The 19,050-nt window shown below is 34.4% G+C and overlaps 2 protein-coding genes and 1 long non-coding RNA gene across 3 annotated transcripts; 2 read left to right on the forward strand and 1 right to left on the reverse strand.

Annotated features, from left to right (window-relative positions):
- Nucleotides 1-632: 632 nt before the first annotated feature.
- Nucleotides 633-2,291, forward strand: LOC144565798 (peroxidase A2-like). Its single transcript, XM_078315635.1, has 4 exons — nt 633-920; nt 1,025-1,216; nt 1,300-1,465; nt 1,701-2,291. The coding sequence occupies exons 1-4, from the start codon at nt 648-650 to the stop codon at nt 2,117-2,119; spliced, it is 1,050 nt and encodes a 349-aa protein (XP_078171761.1). The 5' UTR covers nt 633-647; the 3' UTR covers nt 2,120-2,291.
- A 784-nt stretch (nt 2,292-3,075) lies between these two features.
- Nucleotides 3,076-13,903, forward strand: LOC144565799 (uncharacterized). Its single transcript, XR_013514975.1, has 3 exons — nt 3,076-3,471; nt 5,570-5,617; nt 13,715-13,903. It is a non-coding gene; the product is annotated as an uncharacterized LOC144565799 (long non-coding RNA).
- Nucleotides 13,904-17,113: 3,210 nt separating this feature from the next.
- LOC144565276 (expansin-A8-like) lies at nt 17,114-18,104 on the reverse strand. Its single transcript, XM_078314988.1, has 3 exons — nt 17,975-18,104; nt 17,530-17,848; nt 17,114-17,457 (listed from the first exon to the last, which is right to left on the reverse strand). The coding sequence occupies exons 1-3, from the start codon at nt 18,102-18,104 to the stop codon at nt 17,148-17,150; spliced, it is 759 nt and encodes a 252-aa protein (XP_078171114.1). The 3' UTR covers nt 17,114-17,147.
- Between the last annotated feature and the right edge of the window lie 946 nt (nt 18,105-19,050).

Below are 19,050 nucleotides of genomic sequence, written 5' to 3' on the forward strand. Positions count from 1 at the left end.
GTTCAAAAACAATGTTTTTCTACCTATCTTAAAAAATAGTAAAAAAAAAATTTCATCCCCAATCATATTTTAGTATGGATATCATGTTGATCAGTTTGGATTGACAGTTTAAACTTTGATAATGAAGATATAAAATATGAGGTATGATGAGGTATTAGAACCCTCTCGTAATTAGGATGTGATAATTATAAAATATTTAGTAGAATAAATTGAAAAAAAAAATGAGTTTCTTGTGAGTTGGAATTCATTCTTGATTGTGTTCCTCCAAGTAAAGAGGTAGAGTGGTTATATTGTACCCAGATAAGAAGGTTTGAATCATTGAATGACACCTAATCACAGGAGACCAAATATATCCCATTTAGTAATATCTTTGACCCTTTGATATTGACTTCTATGTACTACTGGAGCTATAATTTCAGCAGTATATGCATAAATATAATATAATACATGTTCTCTCTTGTAATAAATAGATAAATCCAGATCTTGTACTCTTTCCAAGGGATGACACAATTGACCATGATCTTCTCTTAACGAAAAAGTATACCAATCTATAAGAAGCTTCCGTGGCATGCATGAATCAATCATTGTGTACAATTATACATTCTTCACATGCCAAAAATTGAGCTCTATATTTTCCTTATAAATACATGTATGGCTCCTTGAAACATATTCCACACAAGCTTCCCTACTTAGAATTCAGAGAAGCAGAAATGTCATTGAACTCTGTTTTACTAGTCTTTTGGATTTCCTTGGTTTTGATTTTCCATGGATCCCAAGCTCAACTAAGCTCCACCTTTTATGCCAACACTTGTTCGAATGTGTCGAGTATTGTTACTGGCGTAATTCAACAGGCGCAACAGTCTGATACACGCATTTTAGCAAGTCTCACTCGCCTCTTCTTCCATGATTGTTTTGTCAATGTAATGTCTGTATATACTTCCATTGTTACTCATGAAAGATTGATTTGAAATTTGACATTAACTTTGTATATATTTCCTCTTTCTTCTTTTGTAAATCATGTTAGGGTTGCGATGGGTCTGTTTTGCTAGACGACAGTGCTTCCATACAAAGTGAGAAGGATGCACGCCCAAACAAAAACTCGATTCGTGGTTTTGACGTGGTTGATGACATCAAGACTGCTGTCGAGAATGTCTGCCCCGGAGTCGTCTCCTGTGCTGACATCCTTGCCATTGCAGCAGAAATATCTGTTAGCCTAGTGAGTTCATTTTTTTTTTTTTTTTTTTTCTCGACATCGATCCTTTTTTCTCCTGCAATTTTAAAGAATGGCAACTGTTTCAGGCAAGTGGACCGTCATGGGAAGTGCTTCTTGGAAGAAGAGATGGCACAACCGCAAACCAGAACGGTGCCAACAATGGCCTGCCAAGTCCATTTGATGACCTTACCACCCTTCAGTCAAAATTTTCAGCGGTCGGCCTTAGCGACACCGATCTTGCCACATTATCAGGTTAACCTTTTTTCTTCAAGCTGTTTGGCCAAATATTCAGACTGTAAGATTTGATCAAAGGCATCATCAGCTGATAATTAAACTTAATTCAAAATAGAAATACATGAACAGATGATTGATTAATAATTTAATATGCACATTGTTAGACAAAATCTAAAACAAGATTACAGGCTCAAAATTCTGTATTATAGCCCTTTGAATTATAAAAAACAAAATTCTGCAAAATCATACACAGGGGCCCATACATTCGGAAGAGCGCAGTGCCAGTTCATCACCAACCGGCTTTACAATTTCAGTGGTAGCGGTACCTCTGACCCGAGTCTTAGCTCATCTTACCTAGCCACACTACAACAGAACTGTCCACAAAACGGAGATGGTACCGTGCTAAACAACCTGGACCTCACCACGCCTGACACATTCGACAATAAATACTATGTAAACCTCCAAAACAATGAAGGCCTCTTGCAGTCTGATCAAGAGTTGCTCTCTACAACGGGAGCTTCCACTGCTTCGACTGTGAACAGCTACGCGAGTAGTCAGAGCACTTTCTTCACTAGCTTTGCGCAGTCGATGATAAATATGGGGAACATTAGCCCCCTGACTGGGACTGATGGAGAGATCAGGAGCAATTGCAGGAAAGTGAATGGAAGTTAGTTATGATAAGAGAGAAAATTGTTTCTCTATACTGCACATATATGTTTTAATTATATGATTTTTGTTGTAAGAGTGGTTGTTACTTGTTAGTGATTTGTATTTCCTGTTATGGATTAGATTCGCCTTCTGCTTAACAAGTCAATAAGATTAGTTTATGGTTTGGTTGAAGAAATTTCTTCTTGAAATTCAACAAATTAAGTAGATGAACTTTTTTTTTGACGAGAAAGGTGAAGGTCATGACTTCAAATTTTATTAAAAGAGACACCAGTGGTGTCAGTTTTACAGAAGTAGATGAACTATGTATTCTGACATTATTCGATTCTAATTGAAGAAATATCGATGAAAATTTTAATTAGTCCAGTTAATCTCTAACATTATATATATATTAGAATATCTTGAAGTTCAATGAGATGTTACTGTAGCGAGCAACAGTACCACCCCACCTCAGATTGCTGCCATCCGATGTTAACCAGCTGATGTCACATGACGTCACCCAATAACATTTTCTCTTTTGCTCGTATCTCACTTTCATCCAGCCGTTCATTTAGTTCTTCGCTCCCTTCCTCGTCTCTTTGCTGCGTGCCATCTCTATCTAAGGGAAGCAGCTTGGGTCCGATATTTATTGTACTCAAAGGGTTTTAATGGGTTTGCTAACTGTCCTGGGATGATGCGGATTCCTCCGTCATCGCCCTCTTCGATTGGACACCTCCCTACTTCAGTCATTCACCGCTAACATCGGGCCCACCTTCCACTTGCTCCTCTCGCTGCTCATCGTTCTTCCCTTTCTCCTGCTCTGTCTCCACTCTCTCCGCAAGTGACGCAATGCCAGGCAGAGGTACTGATCTCTTCTTGATATCTCTTATTTGCAGCTGTACGTACTGCCATTCTTACTAAAATACTCCAAATTGAGGAAATTAGGAGTAACCCTACACAAATGTAGCCTTTTTAGTAGGCTACTAGGATCGTACCACTATGTTGCTGGTATATCACAGTACAGTACCAGAATATTTAATTAGGTTTTCAAAAATAACACATTGGCTTGGAGATGGCCAGTACCACATAAACCAGTTTGAGCTTTGAAAAATCAGTGTTAAAATAATTATTTGACGGTAAAGGGAACTGTTGGGGGGTAATATGCCATTTTCGTCTCCAAATTTAAAAAATAAGTAATAAAGGGTAATTAGTCTCAAATTTCTCCAAGTCATGTTTTTTCCTAATTGCAACATCTAACAACTTGAGCATGTTGTCAGGATTAAATATTAATTGAATCAGCAAGAGCACCAACAAGACTCCTCCTTTAACAATAATGCAGAAAGTAGCAACTCAGCGGCTCTTCAAGATCTGGAGAAGAGGTACTATATTAGTTGGTTGTCCCTTAAAATTTTTTTTACTCAAAATTTATTGATGATGATATGAGTTAAATGAAAGACAGTACATAATAATTACAAAAAACAATATCTGTTTCGCGCTCGGTTGAAATGAAAGCTTCCAGATTGAAATGTTGTACCAATTTACTTTATTCTCCAATGGTTGCCTCCTTACTGCATTCAGAAGATGCAATGGGAGGGACCATTTTGCAAACTGCCCAACCTAACCAAATTATCAAATGCCAATTTGAATGAATTATGTTCCTTCTTATAGCAATGAAGTAAACTGTTAATGTTATGTACGTTTAACGATGAAATTTAATTCTAAAAAAGTAGTAGACAAACCTCACGAACCAAGAGGCTAGTAGGTAATGTCCTCACCCTGCACTTTGAATTTCTTCTTTACCTTTGCCAACATGGATCCTGTTTGGTTCTAGCATCACATCAAGGCTATGAAAACACAGGCTGTCAATCTTGATAGGTTAGCTCACTCATTAACAGATTTTGAAAATAACCAAAAAGACTAAGAATTTCCATGTAAGATACTTTGAAGAGAGGATGTAACGCATGCTATATAAGCTTAGTCCAGTTGCTGGATTCAATAAGAACTTAGACATCCTATGACCTTATAATAAGAATATGAACATCTCTATGTATCTCCCTTACTGTTTCAAAGAATTAAATAAAATAGTAATAAATAGAAATTATGAGGACCAGTATGTGAAAGTATATGAGATGAAGGTGTAATAGTTAGCTTGATTTGGTAATATCATGACTGATATAAACACATTTTGATTCTCTGAGTACATAAGCTGACAGGGCAGTGAATGGCATATGTGAACTTCATTTCACCAATCTGAACCTGCAGTCAGGGGTAAAACAAATCCTGCATTCATAATTGTAATTAAAACATAAGGAGGGACTAAAGTGCATAATTACAATACCATAAAATATCCCCAAATTTTGCATGTAGATAGGGTGTAACATGCCAAGTGTCATTGACCAAGATTTCCCATTTATTGGAATTTTTAGACATGTATAATTATCTGTCGAATCTCATACTGGTAAAAATGGAAAATTACAATGTTAATTATGTGCTGGCACAAACTTGAAATATACAAGACCTAGAATTTCACCAAGCTCTGGGCTCCCACTATCTGTAATAATTTTTTTAGCATAAACTACATGAGTCAGTGAGCATTTTGATATGAAAAATTAAAAATTTCCATGTAGCCAATTACTCACAACAAATCCTAAAAATTCAGCTGTCAGAAAAATGACAGAACAGTCAAAACCCTTTATAAAATGATGACATACACACCTAAGAGTCATGGGAAAATTGCGAAATATACATAAAGATTATAATGAAAATTGGGTTAAAATGGGGAAAAGCAGAAGCATGGCACAACATGACACTGACACTGTGCTATGTACTACAAAACTACCCAAGTTTATGTCAGTCAAAAGTTTTAACAATGCAGTGACTTGGACCTTGCATCAACATGCTAATCTAGAGCTAAATGTGAATATATGATTGTAGGTAGAGAAGGATGTCACCCATTACTAGTACAGCAAACATATGTGAAGTAAAATTCGATACATAAATACTGTCAATGTCAATATATAGATATTATGATGCGGCTATCTCTGGCAAACTTCTTACTCAATACGATACAACTCAGGTGCTTTTTTCTTGAACTTACTTTTGTGTTATTGTAATTTTTGGCACTTTTGTTTGATGAAGTGCAAGTGAAGACAAAAGACACCTGCTACCTTTTCAATTTACAAAAGAGGATGATAACTTAGTCCCATCCCGATGCGGCTTGCATTTTTGCATTGTTTAGGTTGTTCTGTCCTTCTGGTCTCTAAATAGAGAAAGTCTCTTCTGTTTTCTCAATGTTGTTAACTTCTATTTTAAAAGTATTACCACTAGTTTGTTACTCGATTTATTTATTTTCTATTTGCCAAGTGTTTCTCCCGACTTTGAAAAAAATATTTAGCATTCTTTATTTTTATATAGATATTTTACTGTACTATCTCTTGTACAATATTCAAGTTTCTGTTCTCAATTCCTTCTCTTGAGACCTTAGTCATGATGAGGCCGTGTGTTTCAGAAAGATAAGATGAACAGGTCAGTATTTTATTTAGGATGCGTCTAATTGTTCGGTCTTTTGTCCACCATTTGTCCACAACTTTAACTTGCGCGAATATTGTAAAATTACTTCTACATGCTGTATAATTATACAATATACCACATAAAATATATCAATTAATCATACAACATCCAGCAACTATTTGAAGTGGTCCCCAGATAATTAGAAAAAATATTGCAACTTGCACAACAGGACAAAAAAATTGTACTTTCAGACTGTATTTTCGAAAATTACAGTTATAGGAAGTTATTGGCAGTTAGTGTAAGTTATTAGCGGTTATTCTGACAAAAGAACGTGATAAAAAAGGCAAAATTACATTTTATTCTGACTTGCACGAATACTGTAAAATTGAGCACTATAACCATAAAAATAATATGTTCAAACTATAAATTTACAGACATGTAAAATGAACAAATGAAAACAATAAAATAAAATGTTCAAAATTAACAATTTTTAATGCTGTAAAAATATCAAGTTAAACTTTTAAATGAAAAGGTAAAAAATATAAAATTACATAATTGTAAAATTAGCACATTAAATAAAAACAAAAAAAATGTCAATTTTTAATACTGTAAATTTGTAACCGTAAACTGTGAAAATTAAAAGTGTAAACTATAAATTAGCAAACTGTGAAATCTTAACGTAAAAACAATAAAATTACAATTAAAAAAAATGTAAATTTGCAATACTGTAAAATTGTTAAGTTAAACTGTGAAAATAAAACGTAAAAACTATAAAATTTCAATACTGTTAAATTAGATGTAAAAAAATGCAACAATTAAGCTTAAACAAAAACCTGCAAAGAATCATGAATACTATAAACTTTCTACTTGTAAACCATAAAATAATAACATGTATATTATAAAACGTCTAAAACTATACATCTATTCATCATTTGTTCCACAAAGCAATATTCACCACACATAACAACTGTCCAAAACAAACAATATTCACCACAAAATATTTTACTACATCATCCAACACGAACCACAGTATCAACCAGAAAGTAGAAAACTATATCATTCAACATTCAGACTAAAAACTTCCGGTGTGCATTGTTGGGATGAGTAAGAAGCCTCATCACAAGAACCACACGTTCTTTGGAGATATCATCCTGCATAACAATAAAATAAATAATGAAACAAAACAAATTGCATTTATTACAAATAAGAATTAGAAAATAATATTACAAGTTATTTACCTGAGTAAAAATCATATGACTGTTTGTGATAATATTGTACACAAAACGCAACACGAAAATAGCACAATCGTTTGAATTATCTCCCTGTTTTGGATAGTCCTTAGCATCTACACGAACATCTACCCAGTCAGGTTTGGCTGAAAGGTAAATTAATATCAGCAATTAATAAAAACTTTAATTATTAAACCTGCAGTTAATTGCCACAATAAAGGAAAACTAGTACAGCAATACTGTAAAATTTTAGAAGAAGAAAGTATCATACAATAAAAAAACACTCACAAATTCTCCATGTAAGAAAAATCTTGAGCCAACTGATAGTGTGCCAATGAAATTTCATATAAGGCTCATCTTCACCAACAGATGTCTAATAGTGGATTTCCATGGCAGGAACATCCACTGCATAAAAAATCCAGTGATTTTTCTTGCAAATGGGAACAAAAAGCCATCTTATTGTATCAAACTGAGGTCCAAACAACTGAGAGAGGGACTCAAAGGCGGCATACGCAGTGTAATCTTGCATACAAACCTGTATCATACAAATAAAACGCATTAAAGAGTACTCAAGTATTTCAACAACAAAAATATAAAGATTTAATTAATAAAATAAAAAAGCAAAAAAAAAAAAAAAAATTACAGACAAATAAGGATTAATGAAGAACCATTTATCCCTGACAGGGGTCTCAAATTGCATGACACTCATAATTGTTTCAACCAACTGCAAAATTAAAAAAAAAAAGTGAAAAACCTTCTTAGGATATACTGTAAAATTACTTCATATATCCAGTAATGTTAATTAATGTGTTCTCTGAACATGTCATTTTCATTTATTAGAAATAACATATCAAAACCAAAGTACATAATGTAAATGTACAATCATACCTCACTGCTTACGGGTTCCTCAGGATTCATTAGGTCTTTCAACACCATCAACCTGCACCAGAAGCCTCCATACGTGTGAAGGAAGGTTGTCTCAACGTTGATCAATTTTTTGTTCTTCACATTGCTCCACCACTGATCGAGAATTTGGATTGCATCACTAGACAGTTCTTCTCGATGCTTGTACCCAAATCTCTTAACAATAAGAGGCTTCTCAACTTCTTGGTCACCCCCATCATAGAACAAACTACTATGAAAACTCCATTGGTTAACATCTTCCTTAAATTCAATGGGTTTAAGAGCTATGTAGTTTTCTAATAGATGAGGCATTACGGTTACCCACTCTGCCCAATCTTGAGTTACTTCAAGGTTTGGTTTATATGAAGCATCCACAACAACATCATGATACTCTGCTCTAATTTCATCTTCAAATTTTTTTCTTGGGTAGAATGACCCTTGGTGAGCCTGTACCAATCTTTTTCCTCTTTTCAACTTTCACCTTCTTTTCAACTTTAATCTTCTTCTTTGGAGGAGGTTTACCCCCCCCCCCCCCCTTTCTTACTGCCCCTGGTTTTCTACCCCTTCTCGAGACTCTACTTTGTATAATTGCTCCTGTAGTACTTTGGGTACCTGCATTAACTTCTTTCGAGGAGATTCCCATATCAGCATCTTTCCCCTTCTTCTCTAATTATTCATCATTATATTCTTTTAACGCTTTATCAAAAATAACTTCTAAAACATTGAAAGCACTATCAACTAGTGGTTTGCTAAACCCGTTAGGGGTTGAACCCATTTTGCCCGGCCCGTACCCGTTACCCGTGGTACCCGTACCCGTTGCCCGGGTACAAACGGGTAGACGGGTAGACGGGTACGGGTAATAAACGGACCGGACAACATAATTTTGAAAAAAACCCGTTGTACCCGTACCCGTCTACCCGCCAACCCGTACCCGTCTACCCGCCAACCCGTACCCGCCTACCCGTACCCATCTACCCGTACCCGTACCTGACCCGTTACAAAATTTGAATTTCAAAATTTTTTTGGCGGCACCATATAAAATTCAGATCCAGTGCAATACCTGACTTTGTAGAATGAGATATGAGTCATCAATTTTAATTTGGCATGAATCTCAAAACGGACTCCTATATCTAAACTCCATCCGGGATGTCCTTTAACTTGGCACGAATCTCAAAGCATAAAAATTCAGAAAAAAACAGAAAGGAAAAAAAAAAAAAAAAAAAACCCGCCCGTACCCGGGATACCCGTACCCGTCAACCCGCAACGGGTACGGGTAATAAACGGGTAGGGTAGTGGTTTTGGGAAAACTACCCGTCTACCCGTTGCGGGCTGTACCCGTACCCGTCCTACCCGTCTACCCGCCCTACCCGTTACCCCTAACGGGTTACCCGGAACGGGTCACGGGTAACCCGTTAGCAAACCACTACTATCAACTATATAATTCTGATATTCTACACTGTAGGTACTACTAAGTCTTTCAATTAATTGTGCCTGCATAATAAAAAAAAATTAATGTATAAATACTCTAAATAGCAAAATTCTATAATGTTAAAATATTAAGATAATACTGTAAAATATATACATCCACTTGTGAGAATGAAACATTAGATTCAATTTCTGGTGAACTCTTGCCCACTGGTGCTGCTGTCTTGCTCTCTTTTTTTGTGCTGTCTTGCCCTGTTTTTTAAGCTACACAATGAAAAACAATTAAGACCTAAACAATATAAATTAATAAAATGAAGAATGTATACCTGGTATCAATACTGTAAAAAATAGTATATAAAATATAATATTACTACATGAACAATTTAAGTATAAAAAATAGAAACCTTTTGTGCTCCCACTTCAGGTTGGAGGTGAACTAGAGGGTCAAAAAGTGAAAGTTTGTCAAGTGAAAGATCAATCTCAACTCTCATTTCTTCATCAGTTTCGATATGATCACTGTCAATTTTTTAATCATGGACATGCAAAACCTCCTTTTCTTCTACTACAACCTTACTTTGCTTGTTCGTACCCAAAGCATGATCATTGGCAGGTGCCTGATCATTCGCAGCCACCGCTTGATCATTTGCAGCCGCCCCTTGTTCATTTGCAGCCGCCTCAACATTTGCATAACCCTTATCATTTGCAGCTGCCTGTTCATTGGCAACCGCCTCTACATTTGCAGACACCGCTTGTTCATTTGCAGCTGCCAATGATAAGGGTTCTGCAAATGTTGAGGCGGTTGCAAATGAACAAGGGGCGGCTGCAAATGATCAAGCGGCGGATGCGAATGATCAGGCACCTGCCAGTGATCATGCTTTGGGTACGAACAAGCAAAGTAAGGTTGTAGTAGAAGAAAAGGAGTTTTTGCATGTCCATGATTATAAAAGTGACACTGATCATACCGAAACTGATGAAGAAAGGAGAGTTGAGATTGATCTTTCACTTGACAAACTTTCACTTTTTGACCCTCTAGTTCACCTCCAACCTGAAGTGGGAGCACAAAAGGTTTCTGTTTTTTATACTTAAATTGTTCATGTAGTAATATTATATTTTATATACTACTTTTTACAGTATTGATACCGGGTATACATTATTCATTTTATTAATTTATATTGTTTAGATATTAGTTGTTTTTCATTGTGTAGCTTAAAAAACAGGGCAAGACAGCACACAAAAAAAATGGCAAGAGCAGCACCAGTGGGCAAGAGTTCACCAGAAATTGAATCTAATGATTCATTTTCACAAGTGGATGTATATATTTTACAGTATTATCTTAATATTTTAACATTATAAAATTTTGCTATTTACAGTATTTATACATTAATTTTTTTTTATTATGCAGGCACAATTAATTGAAAGACTTAGTACCTACAGTGTAGAAGATCAGAATTATATAGTTGATAGTGCTTTCAATGTTTTAGAAGTTATTTTTGATGAAGTGTTAAAAGAATATAATGATGAACAATTAGAGAAGAAGGGGAAAGATGCTGATATGGGAACCTCCTCGAAAGAAGTTAATGCAGGTACCCAAAGTACTACAGGAGCAATTATACAAAGTAGAGTCTCGAGAAGGGGTAGAAAACCAGGGGCAGTAAGAAAGGGGGGGTAAACCTCCTCCAAAGAAGAAGATGAAAGTTGAAAAGAAGGTGAAAGTTGAAAAGAGGAAAAAGATTGGTACAGGCTCACCAAGGGTCATTCTACCCAAGAAAAAAATTTGAAGATGAAATTAGAGCAGAGTATCATGATGTTGTTGTGGATGCTTCATATAAACTAAATCTTGAAGTAACTCAAGATTGGGCAGAGTGGGTAACCGTAATGCCTCATTTATTAGACAACTACATAGCTCCTAAACCCATTGAATTTAAGGAAGATGTTAACCAATGGAATTTTCATAGTAGTTTGTTCTATGATGGGGGTGACCAAGAAGTTGAGAAGCCTTTTGTTAAGAGATTTGGGTACAAGCATCGAGAAGAACTGTCTAGTGATCCAATCCAAATTCTCGATTAGTGGTGGAGCAATGTGAAGAACAAAAAATTGATCAACGTTGAGACAACCTTCCTTCACACGTATGGAGGCTTCTGGTGCAGGTTGATGGTGTTGAAAGACCTAATGAATCCTGAGGAACCCGTAAGTAGTGAGGTATGATTGTACATTTACATTATGTACTTTGGTTTTGATATGTTATTTCTAATAAATGAAAATGACATGTTCAGAGAACACATTAATTAACATTACTGGATATATGAAGTAATTTTACAGTATATCCTAAGAAGGTTTTTCACTTTTGTTTTTTAATTTTGCAGTTGGTGGAAACAATTATGAGTGTCATGCAATTTGAGACCCCTGTCAGGGATAAATGGTTCTTCATTAATCCTTATTTGTCTGTAAGTTTTTTTTTATTTTTTGCTTTTTTATTTTATTAATTAAATCTTTATATTTTTGTTGTTGAAATACTTGAGTACTATTTAATGTGTTTTATTTGTATGATACAGGTTTGTATGCATGATTACACTGCGTATGCCACCTTTGAGTCCCTCTCTCAGTTGTTTGGACCTCAGTTTGATACAATAAGATGGCTTTTTGTTCCCATTTGCAAGAAAAATCACTGGGTTATTTATGCAGTGGATGTTCCTGCCATGGAAATCCACTATTACACATCTGTTGGTGAAGATGGGCCTTATATGGAATTTCATTGGCACACTATTAGTTGGCTCAAGATTTTTCTTGCATGGTGAACTTGTGAGTGTTTTTTTATTGTATGATACTTTCTTCTTCTAAAATTTTACAGTATTGCTGTACTAGTTTTCCTTTATTGTGGCAATTAACTGCAGGTTTAATAATTAAAGTTTTTATTAATTGCTGATATTAATTTACCTTTCAGCCAAACCTGACTGGGTAGATGTTCGTGTAGATGCTAAGGACTACCCAAAACAGGGAGATAATTCAAACGATTGTGTTATCTTCGTGTTGCGTTTTGTGTACAATATTATCACAAACAGTCATATGATTTTTACTCAGGTAAATAACTTGTAATATTATTTTCTAATTCTTATTTGTAATAAACGCAATTTGTTTTGTTTCATTGTTTATTTTATTGTTATGCAGGATGATATCTCCAAAGAACGTGTGGTTCTTGTGATGAGGCTTCTTACTCATCCCAACAATGCACACCGAAAGTTTTTAGTCTGAATGTTGAATGATATAGTTTTCTACTTTCTAGTTGATACTGTGGTTCGTGTTGGATGATGTAGTAAAATATTTTGTGGTGAATATTGTTTGTTTTGGACAGTTGTCATGTGTGGTGAATATTGTTTTGTTGAACAAATGATGAATAGATGTATAGTTTTAGACGTTTTATAGTATACATGTTATTATTTTATGGTTTACAAGTAGAAAGTTTACAGTATTCATGATTATTTGCAGGTTTTTGTTTAAGCTGAATTGTTGCATTTTTTTACATCTTATTTAACAGTATTGAAATTTTATAGTTTTTACGTTTTATTTTCACAGTTTAACTTAACAATTTTACAGTATTGCAAATTTATATTTTTTTAATTGTAATTTTATTGTTTTTACGTTAAGATTTCACAGTTTGCTAATTTATAGTTTATACTTTTAATTTTCACATTTTACGTTTGCAAATTTACAGTATTAAAAATTGACATTTTTTTTGTTTTTATTTAATGTGCTAATTTTACAATTATGTAATTTTATATTTTTTACCTTTTCATTTAAAAGTTTAACTTGATATTTTTACAGCATTAAAAATTGTTATTTTTGAACATTTTATTTTATTGTTTTCATTTGTCCATTTGTCCATTTTACATGTCGGTAAATTTATAGTTTGAACATATTATTTTTATGGTTATAGTGCTCAATTTTACAGTATTCGCGCAAGTCAGAATAAAATGTAATTTTGCCTTTTTTATCACGTTCTTTTGTCAGAATAACTGCTAATAACTAACACTAACTGCCAATAACTTCATATAACTGTAATTTTCGAAAGTACAGTCTGAAAATACAATTTTTTTGTCTTGCTGTGCAAGTTGCAATCTTTTTTGTAACTATCTTGGGACCACTTCAAATAGTTGCTGGATGTTGTATGATTAACTGATATATTTTATGTGATATATTGTATAATTATACAGCATGTAGAAGTAATTTTACAATATTCGCGCAAGTCAAAGCTGTGGACAAATGGTGGACAAAAGGCTGTGGACAATTAGACGCTTCCTTTTATTTAATTAATTCTTTTTAACTTTTTATGTATTGTGTTCTATTGTGTTCTATTTCATTCTCACATCTAAAATTATGGCAAGGAGTTCTACAAAATTATGTACACATGACAACAAAACACGAACTTGTCTTCCCAGATGAGATGGGGATTTCAGTTGAAACAATATTCCCACCATTGAATTTACAAAACCCTTTACTATTTTGAAATACAACTGGATTGTGTAAATACCAATTTCAACTAATATGTAACTCTCTGCAGGTATAGTGCATTGATAGAAGTGAAGAAATTACAAAGCTATGTCAAGGACAAAACCATTTATAATATCAGAGAGTCGTGCATCAACCAATAAATTTTTTATATTATTCGATCAATCGTTATCTTAGCAAGCCACAAGAGATCTCATAAACTTTATGATCTTCTTCTCTTTTTTCCTTTATTTAACTGATATTTATATTACATGTTTTCAATCATTATTGTTGCTCATATCCCAATTAATAACAATTAATACCTTACATATAAGAATCATTACAATTATATTTTCATACACCCCTTCTATTTGGCTTTTACTCAATAGTATCTTAAACAGTCTCAATTAGGGTTGTTAACGAGCTGGCTCGGGCCAAGCTGGGCCTTAGCTCGACTTGTTAGCTCTGGTCCAAGCCTGGACCGAGCGAGCTGGACCTAGGTCACCCGAGCCAAAAGTCCAGCTTGAACTTGTGACAAGCTAATCCGAGCTAGCTCGCGAGCTGACAAGCTTGCTCGCCAGGCTTTATTGGGTTGTTATTATACAAAATTCAAAAATATAAAATAAGAAAGGACATTGATTATTTAAATAATCCAAACTATAAAATATGATAGAATTCATACATAAATTCACAACTAAATTCATATAACTAAATATTATAAATCCACACAAAATTTATACGGGGGCGGGGCTATACAGTATAGCTCGTTATGGGTCGAGTTGACCTCTAGCTCAGCTTGTTTATTTTGGCCCAAGCTTGGACTGAGCTGGCTCGTTAATAGCTTGGTCCACTATCGAACGAGCTAGAGGCGAGTCACAAGCGATCCACGAGTTACGAGCTTATTTGCCAGCCATAGTCTCAATTGTATTAATCTAAAACTATTTATTGTTTATTATTACTTTCCACTGTGCATATATCCTACAGTCTGTTCTTTGTTTCTTAATGTGATTGTTCCCAAAAAAAAAAAAAAAAAAAACATACGATAAAATTTAGGGTAATTATAATATCTCTCATTTATCCCCAACTAAGTAATTTTCTATTTTAACTATAACTACCATTTCTAACAATTTTTATTTTTTTCCTCTTTCTCTCTTTCTCTTCCACCTCCATCTTCCTTTTCCACCTCCATCTTCTTCTCCCACCTCCACCTTCTTCTCCCACCTCCACCTCTGCCTCTCTCTCCCACCTATGCCTCTTCCTTTCTCTCCAATCTCCGCCTCTCCCACCTCCGCCTCTACCTCCCTCTCCCACCTCCTCCTCCGCCTCCGTTTTTCTATTGATAAGCTCTCTCCCTCTCTCACCTCCCACCCTCTCCCACCTCGAAATAGTAAATACGATAACCTCCCTCCCTCTCATACCTCCACCTCCGCCTCTGCCTGCATTTTTCCATCTATGCCTACAGCTCTCGCTCCAACGGACGTTTTGCCGGAGATCATCTGTCACTCCATCTCAATCAAGCACACCTCTATCGGGTTGAATACTTGAGCACGCCTCTGTCGGGTCATATCCACCACTGTCGACCGTATCAAAATATTTTTGTATCTGTGGATGCAATTAATTTCTTTCATGTCTATATTCTCTTTCCTCATAAAGTAGAGAGTTATTTGCAAAAAAAAAAAAAACTTTATTAATAATGAATTAAGCCACTGTGTACTAAGAAATGATATAAAAAAAATTGAAAAAAAATAGAGGTATATGAATAAATACTTGATGTCTTAGAATGAATGTTTCAATTTGTATGAATGAATAGTTAATATCTTAGGTATGAATATTTGCGTGACAAGATATTAATACTTGTGCAACTGATAACTCGAAAGTATGCCATCATATATCTCATTTGAAATATAAAATTGTGTAGAAAACATTCGTTGTTTTAAATTTGCAAAATTCCTCACAGATCGTCAGAAATATTGGTTAGATTGAACGGAGAAAAAAAAATTACCTCTAAAAACGTGTAAAATATGGATGAGTGATGTGTTAAGTTTTTATATTTGCACTTGCACAATGAGGATGAATACTTGTGCAACGGACAACTCGAAAGTATGTCATTATGGATCTCATTTAAAATATAAAATTATGTAGAAAACATTCGTGATTTTAGATTTGCAAAATCCTCATCGATCTTTAAAAATATTTATTACATTGAATGGAGAAAAAAAAATCACATCGTGTCCAGTTTTTTTTAAAAAAAGACTTGATATCTTATATATGAATACTTGATGTGTTATATATGAATACTTAATGTATTATAGATGAATATTTGTGCCTGTTAGTTGTAAAATCTTTCAAATATTAGATGGTCTCCAAATAGTAAGTGGTCCCCCTAGGTAGTTAGTAGTTATTTAAGTAGTTAATGACTGAATGATAAATGGAAGATTGTTACGGGAAGATAGCTAGGTGCTCCCTAAAATTTATGCATATATAGAAGTCACTTCCTCTATATTTACTTAATCGATGCACTTTCCAAAACGAAAATCTGCCCAACAAGGAAACACAAAATGCCACCCACATAAACTAATAAACAATAAAAGAACAGTTGCCGCAGATCCACCCACATAAACTAATAAACATTAAAAGAACAGTTGTACATTTGCGGCGTAGTTGCAAACAAGGTAACTAGTTATAATTAAAGTATCTTGAAAAGTAAAACAAGAAGCCCTTATATTTTTTTTAAATTAAAATATAAAACAAGGTAACTAGTTATAATTAAAGTATCTTGAAAAGTAAAACAAAAGGCCTTTTTATTTTATTTTTAAATTAAATATAAAACAAGGTAACTAGTTATAATTAAAGTATTTTGAAAAGTAAAACAAAAAGCTCTTATATATTTTTTTAATTAAATATAAAACAAGGTAACTAGTTATAATTAAAGTATCTTGAAAAGTAAAACAAGAAGCCCTTATATTTTAAAAATATATATATATAATTTGAAGCAACACGGTAATAGAACGAAAAATAAAAAAATAATTAAAAGGGACACAATTGGATTTGTGGAACATAAATAATAAGTTTTCTTAATTCTTAGCAAATATTGGTACAAAATCATGCTGAATTACAAGGAGGGCCCATATAAACAGATATCTAAGCCGCATCCATAATTAGAAAACATGATAGACATAAATATAAAAACAAAAACAAAATATAAACATGGTACCCACAGAAAATCAGTATTGCACACTTGCCAATTTGCCATCCTACGGCCCTGTATATATATTTCTGCTTTCGTTCTTCTTAGCCTTCAAATTTTGCTTAAAACACAATGAAGGAAGAATAAGCAAATAGTTCCTCCGTCAAGGAAAAATATTCTATATTTTCCAAACGCCAAGTAAAGAAATATACTAACCATAAATAACTATACAATCTAATTAGGATATCCAAAATGATTAAAATTTTGACCTGGCACCCAACATAACACCTGACATAAATACTTCAATATACATTAGAAGCTAGAAGTTAACCCAGCTGGTACTGTAGGTACCGCTAAACCACCAATTACTGGGTGCCACATCATAGGCGGTCACCGTCTTCCAGTCATCAGTCTGGACGCGAAAGGAGAGACTCTGGCCGTTGAGGTACGCACCGCTTTGCCAGTTCTGGCCCCAATTTCTTGACATTTGCATCCAGTCTGTGTTGGTGCCTTCAATCCACACTGCACTAATAACACCGCTGCCTCCGACATTGCTAATCGACACCAACTCAAAGTACGAGTTGCCGTTAACTGTGAACCTGATACCTCCTGACCGTTGACAAGACACCCTGCCATTTAATAATTACAATTTACATTAATCATATTTTCTGTTTTTTGTTTTATAGGAACAGAGCTGGTACCTTCTGTATTGAACAGGGATGATTCCAGCACTATAAACTCCGATGACTTCCCAAGCAGGCTGCGCCATATCAAAATGCTGCCTGGGTGGATTACACCAGCCACCGTTGTCACTTGGTAGGTTGTAATTTGGTGGACAGAAGTTGGTGGCGGTGACAGTGACAGACTGGCCAGCCTTGCACCACTGAGAGTTGCTCTGATCGCATGTGATTTGGTAGCATGCTCCGCACATACCGCCATCATTGAACAGTGCCGTGCTCAAGGCTGTCGTCATAACACCGTAGCCGGCATTGTACAAGTTACCATAGCCACATGCTCCACCTGCATTATATTCGCAACCATAGATAAATTGTCAGAAAAGAAAACTTTGGCATGAGCATCATAGATGTATATGAATTGGTGGTTTTTGGTTTTAGTGAAGAAAGGAAAAAAAAAAATTATACTGACCCATGGTCCCAGATGCATCGGCACCGCCGTAGAAGGTGGCAGTGGCTGATGTCCATTGAGCCATTGATCCTCTCCATAGAACAAATGCAAGGAGCAAGCTCAGTAATGCTGATCTCATTGCCTTCTCCATATCTCTTCTCAATTAGTTAAATTTAAGAAGGAATGAATATGTTTGTTGATATGCCTTAGACTAGCACCAAGTACCTATTTTATACATGCAAGATGTTCTAACTAACTAAACCGCTATCTTCTCTTCTACAAATAAAGAAATGAGAAAAATCAATGGTCATGTGAATTGGTAAAGAATATCATCATGAAGACAATAAATTAAGGTCATTTAGCTATTCTTTAATTTCCTTCCCATTGATTCTTTTCACATAAACATGCAATGTATTATAATGGATGGCCTACCAACTACACAATATTATCATCTAAATATTGGGCCGGGCTCTTAATATTGTTACAATCTTTGTATTTGCAACCTTCTCTTCTTTTGTTCTTTTTGAGACATGTACGAGAATCATCATGTTTTACTTCATAATACACTCAAGTGGATCAACAAATAACTATTAACCCAATTATATTCTTGAAAATTTACATACAATCATTTTTATTTCCCTAAAATTATGATCATGCATAATAGAAGCAAATTTATGTTCTTCGAACTATAAATCATCGTACAATTTGATGAGCAATAGTAATACAGATTTATAGAAAAAAAATATATAACGAAAAAAAATTCAAGTTCGTCCAATTTGTGGTTTTCTTTGAAAATTTGATGAGCAATGGTGAATGTAGAGACACTAAAGCTATATATATCATTTTTTTGAAGGTTCACTAGAGCTATATATCTGCTTTCGCATTTCTTAAAATGATGATGTATTATATGTCCGACAAAGTAAGCTAGGTTGCTATATTTTTTTTTATGAAACGAACATAAATAATTATTCCCTACAGTGATAATAATTAAAATTTGATAAATAATTAGTTAATTACCAACCACCCACTGATGTTTGCATTTTAAATTAACTTTGGCGATGTCAAGAATTTAATCTAACTATCAATTAATTTCTCCT

This window comes from Carex rostrata, chromosome 14 (genome assembly GCF_964058835.1).
Source record: "Carex rostrata chromosome 14, lpCarRost1.2, whole genome shotgun sequence".
Taxonomy (NCBI): domain Eukaryota; kingdom Viridiplantae; phylum Streptophyta; class Magnoliopsida; order Poales; family Cyperaceae; genus Carex; species Carex rostrata.

Excerpts from the sequence above, each read along its gene's own strand:
- LOC144565798 (XM_078315635.1), top strand. The coding sequence starts at position 648 with ATGTATGGCTCCTTGAAACATATTCCACACAAGCTTCCCTACTTAGAA. Across the intron at positions 921-1,024 it reads TCCATGATTGTTTTGTCAAT|GGTTGCGATGGGTCTGTTTT; the intron begins GTAATGTCTGTA and ends AAATCATGTTAG. Across the intron at positions 1,217-1,299 it reads CAGAAATATCTGTTAGCCTA|GCAAGTGGACCGTCATGGGA; the intron begins GTGAGTTCATTT and ends CAACTGTTTCAG.
- LOC144565276 (XM_078314988.1), bottom strand. The coding sequence starts at position 18,104 with ATGGAGAAGGCAATGAGATCAGCATTACTGAGCTTGCTCCTTGCATTT. Across the intron at positions 17,849-17,974 it reads CGATGCATCTGGGACCATGG|GTGGAGCATGTGGCTATGGT; the intron begins GTCAGTATAATT and ends AATATAATGCAG. Across the intron at positions 17,458-17,529 it reads ATCCCTGTTCAATACAGAAG|GGTGTCTTGTCAACGGTCAG; the intron begins GTACCAGCTCTG and ends ATTAAATGGCAG.